This window comes from Blennius ocellaris, assembly GCF_963422515.1.
Source record: "Blennius ocellaris genome assembly, chromosome: 8".
In the NCBI taxonomy this organism is placed as follows: domain Eukaryota; kingdom Metazoa; phylum Chordata; class Actinopteri; order Blenniiformes; family Blenniidae; genus Blennius; species Blennius ocellaris.
Genome location: NC_137657.1, coordinates 9503423 through 9530204, shown reverse-complemented (window position 1 = coordinate 9530204; position 26782 = coordinate 9503423). Strand labels below are relative to the sequence as shown.

The following is a 26782-nucleotide window of genomic DNA, read 5'->3' as shown; positions in this document are numbered from 1 at the left end:
TTGCTAAACAACAGATGATTTACATGTATTTAGATGAGTAATGTCTGTGCGAGACGCTGACCTCCTGCTGGTAGAACTCCTTCCACTCCACAGTGTGGGAGAACGCCTTCAGGTCCTGGGCGAAGGTGGGGCTGCCGTTGGTGACGGGCAGGTTGGGCAGGAGGTTCTGGAGGGTGACGGGGTCGGCGTGCTGGTCCAGTAGCGTGCGCACAATGGGCACCAGCTGGGAGAAGGTCTCGGACTGCAGGCAGTCAGAGACCTCGTCCATTACGCCTTCTGAACACAAGGGGGCACCAAGACGACCCAGGAGGAAGCAGACCTCCTCCCAGCTCAGGCAGAGTACAGTCTGCAGGAGGCTGTGCAGTTTCACATAGGCCATCACACACACCTGCAAGGAAGCAACAATTAACTTTCATTCATTGATTCCTTCAGTGATCGCGTCTTACAATCACAAGGACTAGCTCGTATAACAAGAAACTCTGCAAACATTGTCAATTAATGGCAATTAACACGAGAACATCATTCTGCTAAAAGTATTATGATGTCGGTTCAGTATTTTGCTCAGGTAGGGTTAATTTACAACTGACACAAGACTGAAAGTAAATAACTTAATAATTGTTCTTTCAGGGATTATCAAGTTTTAGTGTGGAAACCTTAAGTGTGACTGTCACAGTATAAAAACTTTTTCAATTGACAGCATTAAATAAAACAAGAGCACTTGTGTTTCATTATTGCTGTCCACAACTGCTAACTATATATATTAAGTGAAAAAACATTGGGGAATTCAGCATTCAACCGAGAGTTGAATGCTGAATTTAAAGTTGAACTTTAAAACCTCCCGTCCTAGAACAATCCATTCAAGTTTGAAAAACTACAAAATTATAAAAAGTGTATAATATTCAGTAAAGTCTTAATTATATAATAGTAGGAAGATGAAATTCTGTAAAAACTCCTCAAAACCAACCTTAAACTTAAAGCTTTGTCCTGTTTTGGTAAATTTCCTGAATTGACTCAGCTTCAGCCACCTCAGGCTGTTTTTTCTTCCTACAGTAGTGATCAGGGTGTGTGCAGTGTGCAATCATGTTCATTCATCACTGAAACAAATGTCTTGAGATGAACAGAATCTTCAGCATGTGTTGAAAACCCTCCAGTTCCTTTATGTTGCTCACTCGATCCCACAATTCGACAACAAGAGCGGCGGCGGCGGCCATAACTCAGAGAAGAGCTGCCCTTTCATACAGAAACACTCCCTACCAGGAATGACTGCAATGCCTTTGAAAAGAAAGCCATAGAAGGCCCGGTATTTCAAAACTGACTTTATCTGAGTGCACTTATCAAGCTAAATAAATGCTGTAACTCTTTTTTTAAATATTCTGATGGTGCTTTCAATCTTGACGACGGCCGCGGATGAGAAATCTGAGAAAAGGTTGACTTGTTGAGACACTGGACAGCTGGAGTCGCGGGTTCTGCCGACCTGCGAGTGCTGCTGCTGGATATATCCCGTGATGATGCGAAGGCCAATCTGAGCCATTTCTTTGAGCTCGGTGTTTCCCGGACTGCCAGGGGTGCTATGCCAGGCCTGCAACCTGTCCAGCAGGTTCACCACCCCTTCGAAAATCTGCAATGCAACAACAAGCAGTCAACAAAGGGACTCGCGCAAAAAGGCCCGACCTGTTTCCACACCTCTGCCTCTCAAGTCGAGCATGAAGTCATTCAGTACATTTAATGCAGCCAAGCCTGCAGTTGAAAAGGTGATTCAGGTGCTACCTACACCCAGCCGTGACGCCAGACCTTCCGGGAAAACACAAACAAGAAAATGTTTATCCTGATACACTTAATATCCTGATAGACTTAAAGGTAGTCGCTGACACTTGACAGCCACACCCACATTCCTCTGCTTTGAATATAGCATTTCAGAAAGTCATGGCTCCAATATCGACTTCAATGTTTCCTTTGCTCGTGTGCTGAAATGAAGAAACGAAGAATTACAAAACCCTAACCTCTAATTTATAATGGATACTTTTAAATTAATCTTCAACATGCAGTTTTGCGAACGGTTTTTAAATAATACCCGACCGACAGAGACTTCACAGTCAAATGAGTTCCTGTGGTCAGCAGCTCAGTCAACAGAAGGGAGCTAATGCAAAGCTTTTCAGCAAAACAAACTTACGAGGGGAACCAAAAAGCTGCACTGAGATCTGAGTGTTTGTAATTCATCAATAATTTAAACTGAGAAACGTGTTTGCGGACGCCTGGCCTGCATTGCACCGACACGCTCTGCGATTCTGCTCAAGCAGAAAAATAATTTTCACTCAAAACTCAGCTTATTCCAACAAACAAGGAGAGGGCGCACTTCTGCTTTCCTGTCGGCTGTTTGTTAGAGAATGAAAATCAATTCCAGCGGCATAAAGCAGATGTAAAACTGCAAACAGATAGCGTGACTGAGTTAAAAAGTACCAAACACACTAAGAGACTGGACCATGTATTGTTTCGTAAAGTCACAGCAATGTATGTATTAAACCCGAGGTCAAAGGTCAGAGAGGAGAAAAAAGGTTGTGTATTAAATGAAGTTGCGGTTATAAATGTTTTCACATCATTTTTCTGGGTTGCCACTAAACCCAGGTGATAGTTAAAAGAGCCGTTCCTCCATGTTCGCAACAATCTCTGAAGCAACCGTTGCAAACAAATTGAATTTCACAAATTGCTCAATAACAGTTTTAATAACGTCTGTAAATACAAATGGTATCCGTGAGTTCATCATCGTTATAATGAGGATAATCCCATTTTCTTAAATATGACCATTACAAAATGAAGTAATTTGATTTTCATAAGTTGATTTCATATATCGGTTGCATATCTTGTACTTTAGACATGAGCTGTCTGATGGTATCAGCAGGTTGTCCCGTAAAATGCTTCAACTGAAACTGATCAAGTTCACTGAAAACATTCAAATAGAGGAAGAGGAAATTAAATCTAATAAGTTGACATGTTGGTGCTTCGACTTGGTTTGTGTGATTAGGTTTTACTGCAGTCATGCCATTGTATTTGCTTTTTGTTCAGTTTGGTGCCTTCAGTTTTTTATGTTCAACATATTTCTGGACAAATCTTACATCTTCTCTGGTATTTTCACAACCAAAGTTTATGGAGAAAGGTGACAAGTGACAGCAGTGCAATGAGAGTCAGATGATGTACCTTTTCACTCCACAGTGTTTGGTTGCCTGTACCCTCAGCAAAGAGAAAGTCCTGCAGCAGCCTGAGGAGTCGAACCAGACTGGGGCAAAAAGGCAGAGACACACCCTGGGCATCCCTCAGATCTGACAGAGACGACTCCAGCATCATCTCCAAAAGACTGGCACAGAAAACAAAGAAACAAGCCAATGGCCAACGTCACTGCGATACATTTATGGATACCTCCAACAAAGGGTGAACACTGGATGAAGGTGTGGTTCAGTGTTACTTCCTTGCATGAGAGCGACACCGCTGAATCAGAGCGTTTGTTCTCCGAAGGGAAGTAAATGTCGAAATCAACGTAACTGACCTGCGTTTGATGTCGTCAGGAGGCCGGACCAGCTGGCAGGAGGAGCCCAGTTTGGTTAGAACAGAAAACACTTGTCCTCTTTCTCTCCAAACCACATCCTCTGCTCCCTCCGCCCCGCTGCCGCTCCACAACACCGAGAAGACGATGTTGGTGAGCAGGTTGCACAACTCCTCCTCGGGGGTCTGCTGTAAAGCAAAGAGCATGTGGTGGAAACAGAGCGCTTCAAAATGTCTTATCGGGAGGTGTCGTTCATTCATTTTAAACTCCCGATTTAGCTTGTGATGTCAAGTGTAATCAGACGCGAAGTAACAGCCAAACCTGTGGGTTGGACGTATTGGAGATGGTGTCTCCAGTCGGAGGGTCTGTCCCGTAGCTCATGTCATCCAGCACGTTGGACAAACTGGAGCTCTTCCTGGGTCTGAGCGGCGGGAAGGGTTTGCCTTGCTCCAAAGGAGACGGTGTGTTTGTCAGACTTCCTGCCGGGGTGTGACAACCCGTCTCTCCCATGCTACCCAAGTCCAGCTCAAAGGGCGACGTACCGAACGGGGACAGCGGCTGGTAGTCCCTGCCGTCCTCGTCGGGGTGAGGCATGGCGATGTCGGCCACATTGGAGATGGAGGACGAGTGGCTCCCCTGATCCACCGAGTCGAACGACTTAAAATGAACGGAGCCGGTAAAATTTTTCAGCGTTCCTTCGCTGGAGGGCGACTGAGACAAGTCGGAGAACCCCTCAGAGACGTCCCGCTGGCCACCGTCGTCCTCCTCGTCCTCGTCCCCGATGTCCTGCGAGTTGCGGTAGGTGAGGAAGATGTCCGTGTGTGTGTCCTCTATGACCAGGGCCTTGTCCCGAAGCAGCGGCGGCCGGTAGCCCGGCTCGGAGGAGCTGTGGGTGCCGGAGTCGGCGATGCTGGCGGCGTAGGACTCTTTCACGTAGAGTTTGGTGAGAACGTCCTGCCAGCCGGGCTGCTTCGCCAGCTGCTTCACGCAGTCCTCGTTGGAGTGGATCAGATGGAAAAGCTGGAATGATTTTTTTTTTTTTCATAGAGGGGAAAGGGAGAGAGACTGCGTTGAATGATTTTCCTCAGCATGTCAGTTGATTAATTTTGTGAGGACACTGACCTTGCGGCAGACGTCCAATCGGACGGAGAGGTCAGCGCGGTGGGACAGGCAAACCACAGCCAGGAGGTCTCGGAAATTGGGACTCACATCTGGAAGGCAGCAGCAATGCACGTTTGTCAAAAGCTTGTAAAAAAAAATTATTAAATCATTTTCCTTTTAATTATAAAAGCCTGTTTCTGTGTTCATGATGTGGTGGCTACATAGTGACAATGTTCCCACTTTGATTTGTGGCTTAGGGGCCTTTCCATGTGGCGGTTTTCTCCCACAGTTGAAAAAAATTATGTGTTTCAGGTTAGTTGGTGAATTGACATGGGGAACAAATGTGTGTGACTATCTCTTTGTATTTGCTTTGTAACAGATTGGAAACATATCCTGCCTCTTGAGTAACGTCACTGAAAGCTGGGATAGGAAGTATAGAAGGTGGACGATTGGACCTGTGTTATTACCTGTAGCGAGGACCTGCTCATACAGACAGCGGACGGTTGTCATGGTTACAGGAATGTCTTCGAGAAAACCAACAAGGCCAAGATAACCAAAATCCTTCAATTTGATGCGCTGCTTGTTGCGTTCAGACACTCGCTCACTCTTGAGGATTTTATACAACACCTGCAAGATGACAGGGAAAGTTTGTGAGTTTGTTTTTAATTTGCATAAAAAAAAGGCAAATAAGGAGGGAGGCGTTCTCACCCTGAAGACTCTCTCTCGAGCCTCGTCCCCAAAGCTTGCAGTGAGCAGGAGACTGTAGAGCTGCTCCACGCCCCAGTCCAGCAGGACGGCCTGCACCTGCTCACGGGGAGGGCTGCTCCTCAGGAGCTCGTAGAGCACGTCCAGGGCGCTCACCACCTGAGTGTGAACACAGGAAATATCAAAAAGTTCCAATTGGGACAAGTTCGAACGCTTTGGACTTCCCAACAGTGAGCGTAAATGAATAAGAAAGTGTGAATTGTAAAGGAGCGACAGCCATAAAACACATTAGTATTACCTGCTGCTCCTCTCTTACAGTCACAATGTAGCTGAGGAGGCTGTGGAGCTCCTCGGTTGCTGGAGATTTGAGAAAATCTTTCAGCAACGTGAACAGAGACGTCTGAATCATCTGCTTCTCGTCAGACAGAGGGCTGCCGTCTTTCTCCGCACTAAGACCAGAGACATAAACAAAGAGAAGGACATCAAACACATGAGAGCAAAGCACGAGTGTTTAAAAACTGCAGTTGAGTTATTATAATCACGTCTGAATTCACTCTTCGGTGTCCTCATTTCATACTGGTTTTTACCTGTAGTACGTCCGAATGGTATCCAAAATGTACTGGACGCCATACTTCCTCTTCAAACGCTGCTTGTTTTTGTTTATCACAGACATCAGGTATTGAACATGTGCTGTGGAAGAAGGACAAAAAAAAAAAGGACTTTGGTCAACTCCCCTCAGGCTGACATTTAAAAATGTCAAACCAATATGCGAGGTGGTGGTGAAAGATTGCTGTAATTTACAAAACAGGGCACAGAAGAGTCGCTTCGGGCACAGATTCCCTTTTTAATCCTTTTCCGCAGCCTGAACCTGAATCATTAATGTACTCGATCACCCCCTCTATTGTGTTCAAGCCTGCTTTTGCTCTTTTTTGCTTTTCTGGTGCGGCCGTGTGTGTGTGTGTGTGTGTGTGTGTGTGTGTGTGTGTGTGTGTGTGTGTGTGTGTGTGTGTGTGTGTGTGTGTGTGTGTGTGTGTGTGTGTGTGTGTGTGTGTATACATAAAAGGGCCACAAACAGCTTCGGTAGACATGAAAAGGTTCACAGGTGCATTACTCAGAAACAGAAGGGCTACTTGTGCCTTACCCAGACAAACGGCAAAATGGCTTTTCGTCCAAATGCGGAAATTAAAGAGCAGGTGCTGGTAGAGTTGCTGTAGAAGTGGGCTGTTGCCCTCATTGAAAACCTGCTCCAGTAGCAGCTGACAGGCCATCAAAACATTCATGTCCATCATGCTGCCGGGAACCTGCAGGCAAACACAAGGCGGACATGACGGGTCAGCGGCACAGTTTGTCTTTAATGGTTTATGTACCCGTGTGAAAGAAATATCAACTTCCACTGCAAACACGTTTCTATCTTTACCATGTCACAAACGGGCAACCTTTTCTGGTTATGAGGACATTGCGTCCTTACAGGATGCGCCACCTTAAGAACATGCATTGCAACATATCCTCGCAGCATGTCGGTGCTGCAGCAGTGCAGCGCGTCAGCGGCCGCTACCGCTGATGATTCACATCTCTGGCAATATGCTGAGAACAACATGATCTATGTTCCCACAAATCCGTCTTTACGACTCGAGGTACCTGAATGAGTAACAACTACGGCAGTTGTTTTCATTTGCCGTGGCTCAGCATCAAATGCAGTGCTGTGCATCTACAGTAAAAGAAAACGTGCAGTTTATTCCCAACAAAGGAGAAGTTGACATTCCTACTTATTAGTAATCGTAATGTCGGTAGAAATATGTGATTACCATATAAATTACAACTTGTGTCTGCTTAAAATCCAGTAAGCATCATAGATATTAAATTGTGTTTAAAAAAGAAAGAAAGAGATTTTGCAGGAATAAGACGGTTTGTTACAAAATTTGATGTGCACAATTAGTCTTGTAAAGGATTTGTTTTGAAGCAGACTGCCTCGTTTGTCGTTCGGAGAGAAAGAGATCACACAATCTGACAAACCGCATAATTTGCCCCCGCAGACGCATTTGATACTGTCATTCTGAAAGAGCCACTGGTGTTTCAACAACACCAGCCCCATTCATTACACAGCAATTATACCACAGCAATACAATGGGGAAAAGGTCATATATTCACTCTCCGATGCTAATCAGCCCTCCTTGTTCTTGTGGTGAGTCGCCACTTGTTGCAACGGGCTGACGAGTGGAGCCACTTACTTTGCTGAGCATGGCTCCGATGATGCTGGGCCCGTGGCACTGCAGCAGGCTCTCCTGGTTGACAGAGTGATGACGAATCAGGTTTTTCACCATCAGCAGGAACGCAGCGATACTGTTTCTCTCCAGTCTGCCCTCTAAGCAAAAAAAAAAAAAAAAAAACAGAAAAAAAGTGAGCAAGACAACTTTTAAGACATCCTGTACTAGCCAAAGTCATGTTTGTGCATTACAAAGCACTATACTATCATCTCTCAGAATGAGTCATAACTCATTGCTTGTTTCACTCTCGTGAATGTAGTTTCAAACATTTAATCAACTAGTATCGATTTCACAGTGTTTACTGAGGTTATCGAGCATTTCCTGTGTGTGGGCTTTCATTTTGTACTAATAAAAAGAAATCACTTTGAAAGTCGGGGCTAATAATACACTGAAACAGAACATACATTCACATCACAATGCCTGCATGTATAAACGCCATGATTCAACATTTCTGATGAACACGCTTGCAGATAGTCTTGTTTGATTGACTCACGCTTTCAGATAAGTAACCTTTGAGATCACTGCCTCAACTCAACTCAACAAGTGGTATATTGTGTTCATACTACCAAAAAAAAAAATGACATTGCAATCATTTTCCAGAACTATTAAGCGTAGTGAGCAACTTTTTACCCGTAAAGTGAGAAACTCCTGGTTTGATTCTGGGCTTAGGCTCTGTGAGGTTTGTATGTTCTCCCTGTGTATGTGTGTGGACCTGTATTTCCTAACGTGAGCCACAAAACATACAATTATTAATTTAAAAAAGGGCCCACATTGTCTTACTTTGAACCCCACAAATGAATTCCGAAATTTTTAAAAATAATAATCAAGAAACGATTAATTTCACAATTAATCACAGGATGATGGTTATTTTCAAAACATTTGAACTACTGGAGGAATACATTGAAACGACCTGAATTTAATGCATTGCTGACTTAAAAAAAAAATCTAAATAATCAAAAGCATGCATGATATTCTTTAAATTTAAAGGGATACAATTAATATTTTTTTATTAAATTAGTTACTAAAGTTTTAACAAACCCTTGTAGTCACAATTTGGTCCCCTGGTGCTGAGAATAAACTTTTTGCAGCCTTCACAATGACAAAAGTTGCTCATTTCTGGTGTTGTGGATAAAGATGAAAATTTTTAGAATACTTTCCCAGACCCGTGATGCATATTTAATTCAAGTTAATGACCCCCGTTCCAGCCAGGCCTACTGTCTCTCACTTCTGACAATATCTGATGTGTCTGTTTTCATCTCTTCCTTGTTACTGTACGCAAGACATCCATGGATCTTTTGAACGATGCTGTAGCTATATTTATTTATTACCCTTGTGATTTATTAATGGCTCAGTTTAGTTACTCTGAGTTGAAAACACCCTTTGCAAAAGTCAACATCTCATCTACGAACAAGTTTTCTTTTTCTATATTGCATATAGTGGCAATGAAAGAGCATAAGGGAGGCATGGTGGAGCTGACCTGCAGATTTGTTCAGTGGCAGCAGCATGGCAGCAGGACTTCTGGGGGAGGTGAGCTCCGGTCCCAGCAAGTCTGAGGTCTCCTGGCTGCCATTGTAGACTTGTTCTGTCTCACACACCTGCTCAAGCAGGGGCAGCAAAACACCAATACCCCCGACCACGTTCACAACCTCCTGCATTAAAGAGGCAGAAGAATATAGATATATTTTTAAATGTTTTTGGAACATTTACAAGATGCATCCATGGAACTGACATGAACAATAAAAGTCTGCAACACTGCAAAAATGATTGTACTCAAATCAACACATTTCTCCCATCCAACCTTAATGTCCCAGTTCACAACCCTGTGTCCCGTCAGCCTGCCATCATACAGGTGATTAGGAGCCAGATCCAGACAAATCTGGATCTTAAATGCCTGAAATAAACATACACACATTAATTACAACATATTGTATTCCCATTGCTTGTTATGTCTTTCAGAATGAAGGTTTCCCTGAGTTTTAGAGGGGTCACCTGCGGAGTGTAATAGAGTAGCAGCTTGCTGTTGAGATCGGATATCTCTCCGTCTGCTTTGAATAGGGGCACGTGGTTTGGGCCTACAAGGAAGAGAAGAAAGCCAATAGGTCATGAAATATGCAAACATTACTGGGTCTACAAATAGCCTTCATGAGCTTCTCTTTTAACTGAGTTTGTTTTTCTTTCTTTTTTTTATGTGTGGTTGTATTGAAAATGTATTGGTGAATTATGTCTAAATGTCTGGAATGAATGTGTGACGTGGATGAAGATTCTAGCGAGCCTTACCGGCTGCATGTAGGGCTCTTGTCTGGGCGGGCTGCAGAGCCTCGTGGCAGATGAAGGCGGTACCCAGAAGGCCATCCAGGGATGTGGGTGTCCCCCACTCCGTGTCCTGCAGCCCCGCTGAGATGGTGTGCACCGCCGAGTCTGGCAAACCCCCCCGACGGCCCCCCGTGGAGGAGGCTGGAAACGACTGGGAGCGGCTGAGTGCGGGCGTGTGCGAATGGAAGGAAAACTCCGGTGGCGGATTGAGGGAGACAGACGTATTCAAGTTCGGGGACGTGGTGGTGGTAGTGGTCCGGTGGCCTGCAGAGCCGATGCAGCAGGAGGTAAAAGGCTTCAGGATCGGGGGGGGGGGGGGGGGGGGGGGGGGACAAACAGAGAATGTTAGACTAACTTTTCGGCAACGACAAAATATAAACTGTTCAGAATAAATCAGATTGTGGGTTGATTTACCTCACTGAAAGAGGGAAAGCGAAGCTGAGCAGTCCTACGCTGCTCTCCGTCAATGTAGATGGTGACGACGTTTTGACCAAAAAGATGACGGCCTGGTACGTGGACGATGGCGACTGAATGCTTGAAGAGAGAGCAGACATGTTTTTGATTGTTGGACAGTTTTCAGTATCTCGTCACCCAAAAGCATTTTAAATACCGACTTATTTATTATTATTATTATCTAAAACTTTATACCTATTTATATCCTCAGGATTCTTTGTCTTTGATAAACACATTCAATAACACTTACAAAATGTCAAACTATTTTGGTTAACATAGACCAAGCATCTGCAGCCTCAGGTGTTTGTTCCTGCTTTGGACGGAATAAAAACATAATAAAAAAAACTAAAAGTCTCTGGCCAAATATATTATTCTGTAGAGCTTTTTAAATTGATTTTTTTTTAGCTTTGCTATACTTCTGAAACTGTAGCTGTGGGTGTTGACATTTTATTTCAGTTTTTACCAATTTAGCCTTTCTAGCAGTTTCTGATGTTATATTCATTTTAGCCATGTTGGTAATTAACGCTCTTTTTCCAAAAGCACCTAGCAATTATCAAACATACACGTAAACCTTCATTGTTTCCACTTGAAACTAATGAGTCTTTCTACATTGAATGACACTTACTGGTTTTCTTCTCGGGCATTTCTATTTGGGATTTATTCAACAGGTGAAAGGCAGCAGGTTACACAGAATCTTTGTTGACAAATGATTGAACTACTTCAATTAAGTGTCACATTCATCACCTTGCACTGCGAGAAAAGACTCCGTGTGAAAAACTGTATGCCATGCAACAAAAATGAAATAACATAAAGGTGCTTAATCACACATAATTTTGGGAAATCTTCGGGAGGCCACTTTAGAGGGGCTAAAGAGCCACATGCAGCTCCAGAACAGCTGGTTGCAGATCTTTGACCTACAACATATTAATATGATGTTTATGGTGATAATTTTGTCAACACTCACCCAGCCCGAATCAGTTAGTGGGTGTTCTGGTAGCGCCACGGCCATGTACTCCTTCTTAGTGCAAACAGCCACCACCAGCACACCATCCATGGTGAAGAAAGCCTCGAACCCAGTTCCACTTGCCGTGAAGAAACTTATCCAAAAGAAAAGAGGGCACTGGATTGAGTATTGAATATGCTGCCATCAACATAAATCTTAAAATTAGCTGATAAATACCTGTAGAGCTGTTTCCTGCGTGGTCCTTTCCCGAAGTCATGCGACGTTCCTGTGACGGAGCTGATGGAAGGTTTGCGATGGCTGGGGAACTCCATGTTGAGACAGAGCCAGGCATGAAAGGCAAACGCGCTGCCTGGCCAGCGCTGGATTGTGGGAACCATAATACCTGCCATGGGGGGCGTGAGGTCAAAATATTGCAAGGCACATTCTTGGCCTTCTCTGGCCGCCATGGCCGACAACATGCGGATGATGCGAGTGCAGTAGGGGTGGACCCTGCCGGCCCCCGCACCGCTGTCCTGATCCACCCTGAGGATTAGTAAGAGGCTCTTCAGCTCGGTGGGTCTCAGGCACAGGGAGCCTAAGTCCTGGAGGAGGCCCAGCATGGCGTCTGCACACTGCCTGTCCAGGTTTTGGGGCTGAGAGAGCACCTGCAGCAAAGCCCCCATCATGCCCGCTTCCACAGCGACGGTACGACAGGACAAGGAGCCGCCGCACACTGTAGCCAGCCACTGGGCCACCAGCAGCTGAAGGTCCCGCTGACCCGACAGGTCAGGGAGCCACTGCAGAAGCAGCAACAGCGGCTGATCGTTGCTAATGCCAAGATGATGAGCATGAGCATGTTCGCCCTCCACAGCCTAGAGAGAAGACAGAGAATAAAGAGAAGATATGTGGATGGGGTCAAATAAGAATGTTGGTTTTTTTTAGGTTAATTAATGAACATCATTTAATTTGGCCCAAGGTCATCAATGGGAGAAGCGCTTGACATTCTGTGATCAGTGGGGACAATGACAAACTGTATATTTCACCATGTTCATCAGCTCCTGCAGAAGTCTTTTCGTGGGTTGACCTTGACTTTTCAACACATCAAACAGCTGGGAGTAGCCGATCCTCTCCTTGAAGACCTCCTTGAGGGGGAGGAGGAGACAGAAATAGGCTGAAGAAAGCCGTTCCGTTGGGGATAACTAGCTGGCACACTTCCATACAGTGGAAGAAAACCGTGTGAGCTTTCCTCCATGAATGGCCACTTATTTATTGATACCATAGCAGGCACGTGGGGTAACATTGTGAATAAAACAGGAAGAATATGTATCTTGCGCATACCTTAGCCGAAGGTGAGCTACTCATTATAGCTGTGAGGACTCCCAGGGCGTGAACTGTAATACTGTCCGATCCTTTCTCCCAAACCTAAATCAAAACAAGGAGGTACAGTTTAATGTCATCATTAAATAAATAGACATCCTCTTGAGTTGGCATCAGAGCCCCAAATGAGTGCATTGCAAAATTTCAAATGCACGGATCCGACACCAAATGAAAGAGCATGGAAAAAAAACAGAAAGAGGAAAAACAGCCTGTTACCTTTTCCACTCTGCAAAGACTGGCACAGCCTTGGTCAAAGTCAGTACACCACTGTACCAATCACCACACAAGCACTTCTTCGTTAGTTACCGATAGGTCCCAACATGCAAAGACTAAAGCCAACCACTATATTAAAAACTGAAGCAGAACGCAACCGCGGCTGGAAATTAAGCAACATCAAACTCCAGGACCATTCTACACGAGCACCGTCAGTCACACAAGAGAGCAGCCAAAATATGAGGAAAAGAATAGACATGCACAGAAAACAGGTATTACATGCACGATGAAAAACACGTCATCTTCCCCTTGCCCAGTGTTGTCAGCAGGGAAATCAGCTCGCAATGATGGATGTGATGTAAATCAACCCATGTAGCATGAGCCAGTCATTCCCCAAAATATTAATAACTAAGAGTAGACATTTCAAACAACAGACACACAACTATAGAAATGATCTTGTATAGGTATGCGAACCGCTTTATTTACAAATGACTCAGAGAAGGACTTCCTGACTTAAAGCTTCCTGTTGAAGTAGTTCAGTGTAGCTAACCAGACGCCTGGAGGGCTGAGTTTCCTGCTGACAAACCAATAGCAACACTGAGTTTGGAGGGAAAATACCTGATCCACTTCGACCTCTGTGAGTAAACGTGTTGTGAGGTCACATTCACTCTCTGGCCTGCGCCTGTTGCTCTGAAAGAGCTACAGGATATACAAACACAGGCAAAGCACACACAGCAACACAAAAGACAATTAGAAAAAAAAAAGTCACATGAAATGAGTAGTAACGATGGTTTTGGTCTTGATATCTGTACAGCAGCAGGGCGACATGTACATTAAAGCAGTGTGGGGGAGTGAATAAATTTTTTTTTCTTTTTTTGGTGACATTTTACACTGACTGACAGAAGGAGGTTAGACAGCACATGTGACATTTCCGCAAATGTAATAGGAAATAGACATGACACACACACAAAAAAAAGAAACAGGTGACAGACAGATTGACAGGAGGGCTTATTATCAGAACGGTTAAATTTAACAGCCAACGGGGGCACAGAGGCACATTTCTGTCGACTGACCTTGCTGTTCTGTATGAGCCTGATGATGTGTTCGAAGCAGTTGTTGTTGAGGAAGATGGCCTGTAGGACTGGCCTGTCAGGACACTGCAGGATCTCGGGAACAGCAGCTAAAATTGACAGTTGTCTTCATCGTCATACACCCGAAACAATTAACATCTTACAACGCAGCTGAACTGTGTGAGACCTACTGAGCATTTGACTTTGGAGCGAGATCAGGCTGTCCTCCCAGCTCTGCCTGTCCTCCTGCTCCACGAGCGGACGGTTCCAGTTGAGGAGCCGGAAGTAGCTCTCCAGTATCGTCCTGATCTCCACCTGCCTCTCCACTGGGCTGCTGGCGTGCAGGAGATGGATCGTCGCTGTCAGGCACTGCAAAGTGAGCCGCGGGAGTTTGGTGCCTTTGGGTTTCGGGGAGGTCTGGCAGCACCACACTCTCAGGACAGAGAACAGGTCCTCAACGGAGTGAGGGCTGATGGACAGAAGGCCGTTTCTCTAAAACACACACACATAAACAGGCTTACAGTGACTCTGCGTTATCTGTGATCTGTTTGCATTTGTACTTGGATGTGGGTTGGGTTTTTTTTTTGCAGACTGTGAACTGATCACTGAGGGGACAGACCTTTCCTCCGCTGACGACAGCACCGAGGAGATGAACCAGTCTGAGAGTGAGCAACTCGGGGATCTTCTCGCTTTCTTGTAGGCTTTCTGTGTCAAGACAATGAAAGCGAGAAAGTATTGTGTAACACGTGCCGCCATTTAAACCACACTACAACGGAAACATTGCTGTTAAAATGCAATTCAAACAAATTTGCAGCTTGGAATACATATTGGGACCTTCTGTAATGAATTGAGTAACAGTTCACATCAACGCATTTGTCCAAGGTGAGAAAGCATAGCGGTATATAGCTAAATGACCAAAAAACTAAATGTATTTGCACGTTCTGTAATGCCACTGTGAACTTCCTTTGCAATACCATTGCAATCATTCACTTACGTCAAAAAGAAAAGCTTAAGCTTAGAAAGGCCTTACACAATTAGCGCTTAACGTTTCCAATTAAAACTTGGCATCAGGCTCTAATCCTCTGAAAAGTTGGACATACTGAAACTTGCCCGGGCTGTTATTTCCCTCCTGGCTCACAGATTAGCAATCACTGATCAAATAGGATGCTATAATTACACAGGCTTGGGCTAGTGTTTGTGACCTGATAATTAGATGGGAGCATTGTACCAAACATGAACCTATCAACCAACTGGACTGGACATTTATTTGTTTTTATAGGAAGAAAGAGAAATGCAGGAATTCTGGCCAGGGCAGCAAAAGCCCAACACTTGTGTCCTGACAGAGTTCAGCTGAAAGGGAGCGTCTCACCATGGAAGAGAGCTGGCAGCTCCTCCGGCATGACCAGTGGGGAGAACTTATACTTGTTCCTCTCCAGCAAACTCACCTCCTCCCTGCAAGACACAAAAGCTTTAAAGTCGCCACCCTCCTATGCACATCACACCCAGCCAGTGTGCAAAGAGCCGCTAAGACTGCTGCTCGACTTTAAGGCTTTAGAGACAACAGGTCCAGGTATTACACATCACAAAAGGTTGGGCAAGACAGCCAATGCGTATAATAGTTTTCCTCGTCTTTGTGTGGCTGAATTCCACCTCCCACACATTCACGCAGGGTGAAGCAACGCACTCACCCTGCCAGGCGTCTCCTCCACGTCTGATAAGGGTCAAACAGGCTCTCGCACAGTACGAGGCCATACTGCACCACCGACTGCAGAGATAGTGTCTCGTCCTCACGCTTCTTCAACTGTACAAATAAAAGTTTGGACCACATTTATTTCAAGCTCGCCAGCAATAAATATTAATCCTTTATAACATCGTTCAAAACAGGTAACAAATGCAGCAGCACACCAGCTTTGTTTTCTTCAAAGTAAACTAGATTTGTTCCTTCAAGGTGAGGATGTCAAACACTATAAACAAGATCAGGTCTGTGTGGGCTCATAGTCTCTGTACTTGTATAAAGTATCTCTGCATAGTTTGGTGAGATGGCACAAAAATAATCTTTTCAGGAGGATTAACTGAACCGCGGACGCTCATCATAAATCATTCCAATCTGCATCCTGCTTAGAAAACGTCTTTACCTGGTCCAAACAGAATCTCAAAAGTTTGACAGTTTCAAAAACGAAACTCGGGGTCTTCTCCAGGTCAATGTTCTCCATATTCCTACAAGGAAACAGACATTCAAGCAGCTTAATATTAAGAAAGAAGAACTAATGCTTAACAGTTCAAACAGAGGGGAAAAAAATATGTTGGTATTCGATCTAATTTTACAAGACAATGACTCAAGTAGTAATATTGAGTCTCAAGGAAATGCATCACTATCGTTCTATACTGAGAAAACAGTTGATTAAAGGAGACATACAGTGCAAGGGGTTTTAGGCATATGAGAATACATGAATAAATAATATAAATTCATCAAGAAATCATCTGATTGGCTCGATTCCTTCTGCAGCAAGAGTGCAATAATCTCTCTCATACAACAATGTCATGAAAATCTATCTTGCATGATAAGAGTGTAACTTTCTTCAGTTCTGACTGATCATTCCGGGAGGCTAATATTTATGCTGTGGAATAGCTGGTTCACAGAGGAGTGGCTAAAACCTGGTTCTTTTGTGCACACAAACGAATCCACAGAATAAATATTTCCCTCCCAACTATTCAGTGAGACCTGACGACGCCTTGCAGATGACATGCAAAATGGCTTCAAAACCTTACGACAAGAAGCAGGGATTCTAAGAGCTGGATGACAGAGAGTCTATACAACATATGCAGAGAAAAAAAAATGTTGTGTTTGGTACAAATGGCAGTCACGCTTTATACTGATACCTCTTCTGTTCATTTACTTTGCATTGTATTGGGAAAAAAAAAATTATTTATATATTTTCAGTCCTGTCAAAAACCTTGGTGCAGTAATGTATCTGAAGCCTCTATAGCTGAATGATGTTTATTATTATGCCAAAGAACGTCTGCAATTGGTGACAACATAACAACCCATCACTTTATTTATAGTAAACATACACAACAGGTAATGGCCTCACCTGCAGACTATGATGAAGAACTTAATGAGGAGCAGTGGGTGGGGGGTGGTGCTGTTTTGCTCGGGGGGATTGCAAAGATGCTGCGCACTGTGCCACAGCTGAGTGCCGAGGAAAACCAGGACCTCCCCGGGAAGTAGCGGCACCTCCGAGCTGCATTCGTCCGACCTGGAGGAACGAGTGTGGAGGAGGACACGGAGAGCGAAATGGCAAAGGGCATTGTTATAAGGACTTGGTAGCATAAACGTGCTGAAACAGTATCTCTGCAGGAGGTCAGAGGTCATCTGCCTTTTGCTATACAACCCAGAGGGAGTTTATGGCTGTGTAGCTAAAAAAATATATATATATAAGTAGTCACCTCCGAGGCTCCAATGACTGCACATCAATGAGCCTTTCAAAGGACGCCACGAATGCCTCCAGCCACTGTTGCAGGTAGCCTGCATCCTTCTGCAAGAGGGAAGAATAAGCATGTGAGGCAACGAGAGAAAGTCCCCGTGCCTTGAAGCTCATCTGCAGTGTTGGTAAACAATATAGTGAGTAAAAATCGTGCATTTAAAAAAAACACCAATGTGTCCATTTGTTACCTCCCCGACAAAGTTAAATGTGTGTTAAATGCTAAAAACATCATGCTGTCAACAGGTTATGGCCCGTTTCTGTAACAGGATGTTGCAAAGTGATGCTGCTTACAGAGGAAAACATGAGCCAATTCTTTCCTTTTTCATAATGGGAGGTTTGCAAAAAAAAAAATCATTGTTAATTTCAGTCATCATTCATCACGTATGGCAAACTTAGGACACAAAAATATCCTTCAAATGATTTTATGTCAGTATAATCGTGCACATGGCATTCCTTCATTATTGCTTCAACGGTATTAAGTGACGGGAGACAGTTTCGCTTGCGTGAGCATGTTTATATACAATGATTTGTATCACAGCATCAGTCAGTTTTCTCAGTCCTACATATCCTGCCCCTCTTCCTTCCAAATGTCACTCTCTTGATCTCGCGTCAGACTAAACAACACAAATGCCACTCGGGAGATTCTGAGCCACTTAAATTCTTTATATGCATTTAGTTTGGTATGAAGCAGGATAGTGATTATTCAGAATGGATGATTCAGATAAATAGAATAACAACAACAACAAAGAAGAATACAGAATGTACAAATGTGTTTCCTGATGCACTCAGTGATAGTGCAACCTGAACATTCTGATTACTTGAGCATGCAGAAGTAAAAAGCGTCACTTGGGACATGAGAAGAAAGACATGAGTTATTTCAGAATGACTGACTCACTGTACACAAATAACACAGAGAAATCAGCACATGGTGTAAGAATTCATCAGGTACTTCCCCTTCAACCTCCAGAAAAGTAAGCAGCAAGTGAACAAACGATAACTGAAAGGTGACAACAAAACTGTTTCAAAATGCTGACGATAGTTATACTGAAGGCCATAATGCGTGATTAAAGAGTAGCTTATGGTCAGAATTCTTTCACTTCTCAAAAATATTTGTGTAACAAAGTCCATCTCAACGTTGCATGAAGGCTGAGTGTACATTACCAACTGGCATTGACTCCCGTGCCAGTCCATCTCTCATTGTACGTGGCTGAGCAGGTTGCCAGGTTCTACAGAACCCAGTCTCAGGCGAGCCGTCAGTGTCGTGTGCCGTCGGCAGCTCAGAAGCTGCACAATCACTCCTCGCCAGCGCCAGCGACTGACTGGCTCGCTGTTTTCTGGCTTCAACAACCAGGAAATTACATGTCACGTTAACTGAGGCTTATTTCCTTCACACTCGTCAAACGCCTTCCTCTTTTGGTTGTGCTGCTAGTTGAGAGCAGATATGAGGAAGAGGTCTATAAAAACGTCACTGCAACAATAAAATACCAGGCGCATGCTTAGGGCGTTTTCAAATTCAACACAGAAAATGTGATGCCGCAGGAGAAAACGCTGGAATTCAAGTTGTATCTTTGTAAAACTAATTTGACTGAGTGCATTGAGTGGAAAAAAAAACAAGAATGTAATAACTCTGCACTTGATGCAACAACTCACTGTACTTCTAACTGAGAAAATCTTAGTTGAAGGGCCTTTACTGTAAAATATAATCAGATTTGAGACACTGATGAGTGAAATGACAGTAATCAAACACAAACTGGATGTTGATGATGGACGTTGGTGTCTTGCTGAAAACAGGAAATGGCCAGTTATTGTTTTGTGGCTCCAACATCTGGATAATCAGGCATCATTTGAAACTGCAGCCGAGGACACGCAGAATTACTTGCAACATTATATTAAGCTTCGTTTGGCTCTCTCGCGAGTCCCGCAGAGGTTGCGTCACTGAACAGTACTTCCCGGACATTATTAACAATATAATCATTGTACACAATGGCATTTAATAAGCCGATGCCTGTCTGAAATAAACAATGTACAAAAACACGCAGGCTCACAGTGGTATGTTTTACTGAGTGGGAAATTTTGCAGCTCAGCAGGGTTTTTTTTCTTCCAAGCAGGCTTCCAAAGGGTTAACAATATTTTACAATGTAAATGTAAATGCATTTAGCCCAAAATGGCTACTTGTGATTTTCTTCTCACACGCTATCAAAACCTCTGCTGTGCACTATGAAACCTTAAAATTAAACAACTTTCTACTATTTTTTAGACGTTTCTGTGGTGAGAATATATCCCATATTCTAACTTAGAAGTGAAATAAATACATTCTACGGAATGATGAAGACATCCAATCCAACCCATCTATATTTATGAAGTGCTTAAATGGCACAGGGACACAAAAGTGCTGTTATTAGAAGTAAATAAGTGGTAGAAGCAAATCCAGTTTAGACAAATGCTCATTATCTCTAATCTTGATAAATCCTGCAAATAATCCCTTGCAAGTTACAAGTAATCACCTAGCAACTTGTTGCAACAATGTTTTCAGGAAACATTCACTGTGCCTTTTTCTTGTTGATGTATCAGGTTGTTCCTTCCAACATTTTACCCAACATGTCCAATTTTGTTCACTGGCTGAAGAAAAACAAAAACAAAAAAACAAAACAAGACAAATCAAAGTACTATTAACACAGTTGCCACAAACCAACCACGAGGTTGCATCTCGGTTTATCTCGGTTTTTCTGTGCATGTGGCCGAGCAGCTGTGCAGCTCTCCTCTGCTTGGCATTCCGCTTCGCTTCGGCTTCCTGCACAAGTGAAAGCAAAGAGCACTTTGATTTTCCTGGTTGGCCGTTGTGTTGGTAAACAGGGGAGACCGAGGCACACGAGGGGATTCAGTCACAGGATCGGCAGCGCCACTATAGTGAGCCGCGGGGGCCGGTGTTCTTGTGTCTATGAGTACAGTGTATTGACGAGGAGTCAAAGCATGAGAAACTCAGGCAAATGCATAATAAGGCGACCGGCGGCGTGGTGACAAAAGTGAGGAAATGAGACTTATTCTCTCTTCAGAGCAGTTTGAGGAGATGGCTTTTCACAGCTGCGACAGTGGGGCTGTCACCATGGTCCAGCTCCACCTCTGAAGGCTTTAATTAGTCCCTCAAGCTGAGAACCACAGGATAATAACACACTAATACTCCGTCACACTGATATCTTGCTCACTGTAGGCAAATTTTATGTTGATTACGAGTGCTGCAATATAAATCTGCTTTGTTCTAGGAGCCTCTTCATGATATGCAAGATTTGGTTTATGTGTGTGACACGAGTCACGTATCTCATGCACTGTGTTGGCTCCACCAGATCAATGTAAACAAAGGCTTTTCTCCTTCTTTGTGCTGTCACTGACATCACTGCCTGAACACACAATTCACTTTCAAATGCTTTTAGGATAACCGATTAAGTGTCTGGCAGAAACAAGCTGGACATTAAAAACAGTTGCTGACCTCGATCAACTTGTTCTGTGAGAACCCATAAATCAACACTCCCAAATCCAGGGATGTTTTTATAAAACGTCACAGAACAAAGAAGAATAAAAAGAAGTCATGCTTATATTTTTGCAAAGTGGTGACTTAACTTATTCATTTTCAAGATAATCAACACAAAAGTAGTTGAGCCTGAGATGTCGTAACTCCTGTAAGTGTTGGCAATTGTGATTATGTCAACATTTCCGAATATCTGCTTGTTTTTACTCACTAAATATCAATGCTTCTCTTATATTTGCATATCGGGACTAAAGACATGGAAAACTAAACACAAAACTGACTACCATCATCTTTAAATGAGTCTTTCCACATGAACAAATAGTCATATTATGCAACACTAACCCCTTTCTAATGGTTTTTCCACAATAATATGCATCCCCATACCTGAGAATGACGCCCCAGAAGTGAAGCAAATCTGTCATCTCTCTCCCTGGTTTGTTCCATTAAAAAAAAAAAAAAAAAAAAGAGCCAATCAGAAATCAAACTCTTTAACATGTCATCGGGGGTTCAGCCAATCACAAACAAGGTAAGCCCTCCCTTTGACTCCATCCACAATGAGGCAGCTCTGCTCTGGAACATGGCACCACGAGAGGGAGTACTTCCTCAACTTCCCAAAATGGGCATGTGTGGGCGGAGCCAGTCCAGCTCACACAGACACAGCAGATTCTGAATGCAGCTCCTATGATCCAATATTCAAATGGAGGAAAATCAAGGAAAAGCCGGATTTGGGCCAATAAACTTTGAATACAATGTTTTTGGACCAACGAGACCCATGTGAAAGTGTTGTAAAGCTGCATAATCTGACCCTTTCAAAGTCACAATTCAAAGTAGTGAGAATAACTACTCGTCGTAGCCATAGTGAGAGCTGTATCAAGCTGTGAAAAGATGCTCAAACCAGAAACATCTTCAGACACGACTCGACAAGTCATGCTACAACGTGATTAAATCAGAGTTTCCCCAAGTATGTCTATACCTGTCTGGCATGATGGCCTGAAAAAACATTTGCAGATGTGCGATAGGGCAGACAGAAAGGGTTCTATTACAGCTGGTTTAAACACCGAACAATGGCAGACATGGGTATGTCCTTTTTTTTTCCCCCAAAGAGGAGTTTGGATTGACTTTGGGAGACGTTTGTTTAGCACTCAACTGTCATGTTTACAACTGCAAATTCCAGAAAATCAAACGACATTTAGTGAGTAATTGTTAAATGTTTACATTAGCAGAACACCTCTTTGTCTTCAATGTAGGTGAGGGAGTAAATTAACATTTATAATACAGACACGTACATCCACAGAGTGGGAATTTTGGTTTAACCCTTTGGTAACATGGGATCAAAGACACGAATCAATCTTCCTCATTCTGCCAATATGTTTGGTCACCTACAGACAAAATGAGTCATTATGTGGCAGCTCCAGTACAAAATAATTACAGATTACAACAACTTTAAGCATAATAATTCCTTATACAAAAACTCTTGCAAGGGGTGTACAATTTCTTGCACAATCGGAGGAAGCAGTCCTCCTTTATCATTGACAAGCCTGAGCAAGTTTTGCGTTGATACGATTTCAACGATGGCCGATATAATGCTTGTATTTACACATGCTGGAATCAATTGTTAAGGACACACAACAGCTTGATTCCATACTTCAAAATCATGTAGAGCATTATGGTTTGACTGAATCCTGACTCAATAGATGCTGATGCTGTCAGATTGCAGAAACTGGCTGCTGAAACACAAATTAAAAAAAGTCTGAAACAATGGGCTTCAATTCTTTCAGACTTAAGTGAGCTTGGCTACGGGGTGCCCATCAGCTGAGGGCTTATTTACAGCTTTAATAAAAGCCTATTAATAAGAAGCTTACGCTTCTTGTTCAGTTGTCCTGATTTGAGATGAAAACTTTCCGTTGTGTGTCGGACAACCCAGACGTTAGTGAGTCAGGGATGTGCCCATGTAAAGAGGTGATTTTGTGTGCCAACTTGACAAACAGGCAGATTACAAAAGCAGCAAAAATACAATGACTTGGTGGCGTTTGTAGGAGAGGCAGCCATTTGTTCTCTGAAGTGGTTCTACAACCTCTCTACAGTCGGGTGTATTCTTCTGAGTCACATAAGGTGATGACATTTGGGCTCGGTCAAATCCCATTTTCCTGCTCTTCCCCTCTGTGGCAGAGGGGCATGTAATTTACACACATGCAAACTCTGCTTCCCGTAGTATGCTGCAATGTGTGGGTCCTTCACAAAGAGGGATTATTATAAACTTGGATCTTTTAGCCTTGAGGGAAAAGCAATGGGACAAAAAGCCAAGAGGCAGATCAATAAGGAAGTGGCCTCCTACAAGGGACTGCTGGATGGTTCACAGTCACACTCATGGTCATCTCTTTCTCTCTCTCACACACTCACACACACACACACATACACGCACACATGCACACACACACACACACACACACCCTAAAGCATTGTGAGAGCAAGCAACCAATACAACTTGTTGTGTTTGTTGTATAACCAGTAACCTTCAGTTCGTCTAAAATAGTTCTCGCGGCAGCAGCCTGGTGAATCAACAGGCTGAATTACAAACACACTTCCTCTGGGACCTGCTCAGAATGACCACAATGTCTAATTTAATAGTGCGCAAGAGGAAAACACATCTACTGTTTGTCTAGTTAGCAATTAGGGCATTTTGCAGGTTTTTGTTTTTTCATTATTGCAGTCCACAAAATCTTAATAGAACTGACTTAAAAAAAACAACATTCAGCAAAATACATACTGAAAACTTTGCAGGCACTCGAGTAGATATTATTGTCAAGAGAGTAGCCCTTCGGATCTGCTGTGATGATAAAAGAAGATCCTGTATGGCAGCAGAGAGCATGGAGTGCATGCAAACTTGGAAAAGGCTCTTTTCTTGGTTTTTTTTTTCTGTCCTCGGGCAGGGAAGCAGACTTGCACACATTAAATAATAATCATAATTTATTCACAGCCAACGAGTCTCTCTCTCCTTCAAAAAGAGACAAGATGTGAAAGCATGTGTGCTTCTATCTGACTGTGTGTTTGACAACTTGGAGAGATGCCTGTAGGACCCCCAGGGAGCAACATTTAGGACTAAACCACCACAGAACAATTTAGCAGGGAGTTTACAGCATGGCCAAATTAGGTTATACCACAAAACATAATGATTCTTCTCATGCACTACGGATCGTGGTGGGGGGGGGGGGGGGGGGCGATAGAAGCTGACTATGAATGAACACACAATATAGGGTCACCAATTACCCTCAAATGCATGTTTTTGGACTGTGTTAAACAATAACTCTGTAAGTATAGTGGAAAACCTGCGACGTCCATATAGAAAAGCCCGACCCAGACTCCAACCCACAATATATTTGCTATGAAATGCAAGTTTTCTGCCAAAAGAACATGCAAACTCCAAAGCCCCAGACTCAATCCAGGGACCCGGTCACTGTGAGGCATAAACAGCTGACCACTACACACCTGTTGTTTTCCCTTATGTTTTTTTTTATCACTTGAGTAATAAAGGAGCAAATATTGTGCTGCTGGCTGCTTTCCACCATTCAGCTGATGCTCAGCTGAGACGCTTCAGTTACATTTATGGCATGGACAGGAACAGGAAGTAGCAGGTACAGAGTCAACACAAATGAAAGATCACCTGCCTGAGTATCACTGCACTCATTTCTCAACCCAGATCCAACTGTCTGATCTATTTGTTCGTGTGCACAGGGGAGCTTCGGCCCTCTGGGTAAATAAAACGTCACTGTGCAAGCAGGCAGCAAATATTGGACTCCCCCAATAAGCCGCGACTTTCAGACCACAGCACCGAGCGTGTATTGGTGTTGTTGTAAAGTTGAGCCAGAGGCGACAACAGGTGTCTCCACCGGCGCTTCTTCTTCTTCTCCCTCTTCCGCACTTTGCACTCACCTTCGTGTAGTATAACATCCACAGCTCGTACAGCCTCTCTTTCGATGCCATTCCGCCGTTGCTCATGATCTCCCCCCTTCTCTCTTTATCTCCTCTATGGATTTAGGCAACCGGTGAGCATGCTCATGAAAGTGTTGGAAGTTGTTCCAAAAAGGGAAGGAGACGCGACGCGCTCCTATGAACCATTCCTGCAAAATTAGATTTAAAAAAAGAAAAAAAAATCCAGGCGCAGCTTTAACCTAGAAATAGCAATAACAATAATAATTAAAAAAAAGAGCTTTCAGTCTGAACGCGCAAAGTTATCAGAGTGACACGGAAAAGAAAAACATGACGGCCAGGGTGCGATCACGCTGCAACAACCAGGAACACACACACACACACGCACAAAATGCGTGGAAATGCAACGTCTGGAGGAGAAACACCCATGTCCGCGTTCAGAGCGAGCTGGTCCCCCGTGCGTCTCCGGTCGGAGAGACAGAGTTCCCAAGGAAGCCACTGACGCGATCCACATCACAGAAGAGGCGCACGGCTCTCTGCATGGTGCGCGAATGATCCCCGAACTGCTGTGTGACTCTAAGAACCAGGCGAAACACGCAGGGAAGAGTTGACTGGAGCTCACGCGCACAGGTAGGCTGGTATTCTTAAAGACACACGAACATAAACACAGCGGGACCGAGCAGGAGTCGCTGACGTATCAGAAAGCATTTGTAACAAATAAATGACAACTATGTAATAATAAATAAATAAATAAATAAATAAAAAATAAAGACTAAGATATATTCTTGAAAACTTTCTGCATGCATCTCTCTCTCTCTCTCTCTCTCTCTCTCTCTCTCTCTCTCTCTCTCTCTCTCTCTCTCTCTCTCACACACACACACACACACACACACACACACACACACACACACACACACACACACACACACACACACACACACACACACACACACACACACATACACCTGTCACATCTCATGTGCTTTTGCTCTTGCCAAGAAGAAGTGATGTGCCATACCAATAACCTCTATTCTGCAGGCAAGTGTCTGATAGAATACCAATAGAATACTGACGTTAGAGCCTACTGTGTGATGGTAACCTTATACTTATGTGATAAGTTTAAGTAGTTAGAGGTATTTATTAATAAATGTAGACTTTAGCTATTTAAACACACCAAGGCAAACAGTTTTATTTATATTTCTTCATCAGTCAACATCAGAACATAAACAATCTGGAGCGCCTGAAAGTGTGGGGCACTTCTACAGCCATAGGGAGGGAGGGAGAAGACATTCTGTTCTTCTAATTGTCAACAAAAATATTGCACAAAAAACATGTTACTCTTTAACTGATGCTTCTATAAAATCAGTTCATGCCAATATTTTAGAGAAAGACATACAATCTAAAGTATTGATGGTTTGGTATAAATCCATACCCCGTCACCATAACTTATCATGCAAGTTAAATCATTTTAATTTGAGATGTCTGGTAAGTCTCTATGTATAGTCTGCAGCTGTGACAGCTGTCACACTCCATTACACATGCATCAAATGTAGTTAAACATGTGTTTAAATATATGCCAGAGACTGTACTAAACGAGTCAGTGCACACTTTAAGTGATTGTCATGCCTCTATCATTTCTATGTAAAGCCTTGTCTTGTAAAGTAAATAGCCCAAAGAAATTGTTGTTGAAGTATTTGCAATATTTTCCTCCCATGTTTGTCCAGAGTTCTAGTAACTTAATACAGATATTTGCATTACTGTAACTAAGTATTAATTTTGTGTTCTTGTACATTTATGGCCATATCCTCTTAGGACATTTGAGCACAGCATAGACCATGTAGTCACTCTCTGTATGAAGTCATAATCAGTATTC

General features: G+C 43.4%; 1 protein-coding gene across 2 annotated transcripts in view; it reads right to left on the bottom strand.

Moving 5' to 3' along the window:
* nbeal2 (neurobeachin-like 2) overlaps window positions 1-25370 on the bottom strand; it is a 36152-nt gene extending 10782 nt beyond the window's left edge. Inside the window, exons 1-31 of one of the 2 annotated variants that reach the window (XM_080500801.1) lie at window positions 24913-25370; window positions 17422-17510; window positions 17067-17231; window positions 16110-16191; window positions 15663-15775; window positions 15344-15426; window positions 14594-14679; window positions 14166-14466; window positions 13978-14084; window positions 13523-13603; window positions 12653-12736; window positions 12358-12456; window positions 11552-12186; window positions 11336-11468; window positions 10333-10452; window positions 9883-10213; window positions 9595-9677; window positions 9404-9496; window positions 9083-9254; window positions 7570-7703; window positions 6483-6642; window positions 5929-6031; window positions 5640-5790; window positions 5345-5500; window positions 5104-5263; window positions 4658-4746; window positions 3857-4555; window positions 3539-3723; window positions 3193-3349; window positions 1475-1618; window positions 62-388 (exon numbers count right to left, since the gene is read on the bottom strand). In XM_080500801.1, the coding sequence (XP_080356927.1) occupies window positions 62-388; window positions 1475-1618; window positions 3193-3349; window positions 3539-3723; window positions 3857-4555; window positions 4658-4746; window positions 5104-5263; window positions 5345-5500; window positions 5640-5790; window positions 5929-6031; window positions 6483-6642; window positions 7570-7703; window positions 9083-9254; window positions 9404-9496; window positions 9595-9677; window positions 9883-10213; window positions 10333-10452; window positions 11336-11468; window positions 11552-12186; window positions 12358-12456; window positions 12653-12736; window positions 13523-13603; window positions 13978-14084; window positions 14166-14466; window positions 14594-14679; window positions 15344-15426; window positions 15663-15775; window positions 16110-16191; window positions 17067-17231; window positions 17422-17510; window positions 24913-24978 (5388 nt within the window). In that variant the 5' untranslated portion in view covers window positions 24979-25370. The remainder of the gene's footprint in view (window positions 1-61; window positions 389-1474; window positions 1619-3192; window positions 3350-3538; window positions 3724-3856; window positions 4556-4657; window positions 4747-5103; window positions 5264-5344; window positions 5501-5639; window positions 5791-5928; window positions 6032-6482; window positions 6643-7569; window positions 7704-9082; window positions 9255-9403; window positions 9497-9594; window positions 9678-9882; window positions 10214-10332; window positions 10453-11335; window positions 11469-11551; window positions 12187-12357; window positions 12457-12652; window positions 12737-13522; window positions 13604-13977; window positions 14085-14165; window positions 14467-14593; window positions 14680-15343; window positions 15427-15662; window positions 15776-16109; window positions 16192-17066; window positions 17232-17421; window positions 17511-24912) is intronic. The other variant, XM_080500802.1, reaches the window with a different exon arrangement.
* Between the last annotated feature and the right edge of the window lie 1412 nt (window positions 25371-26782).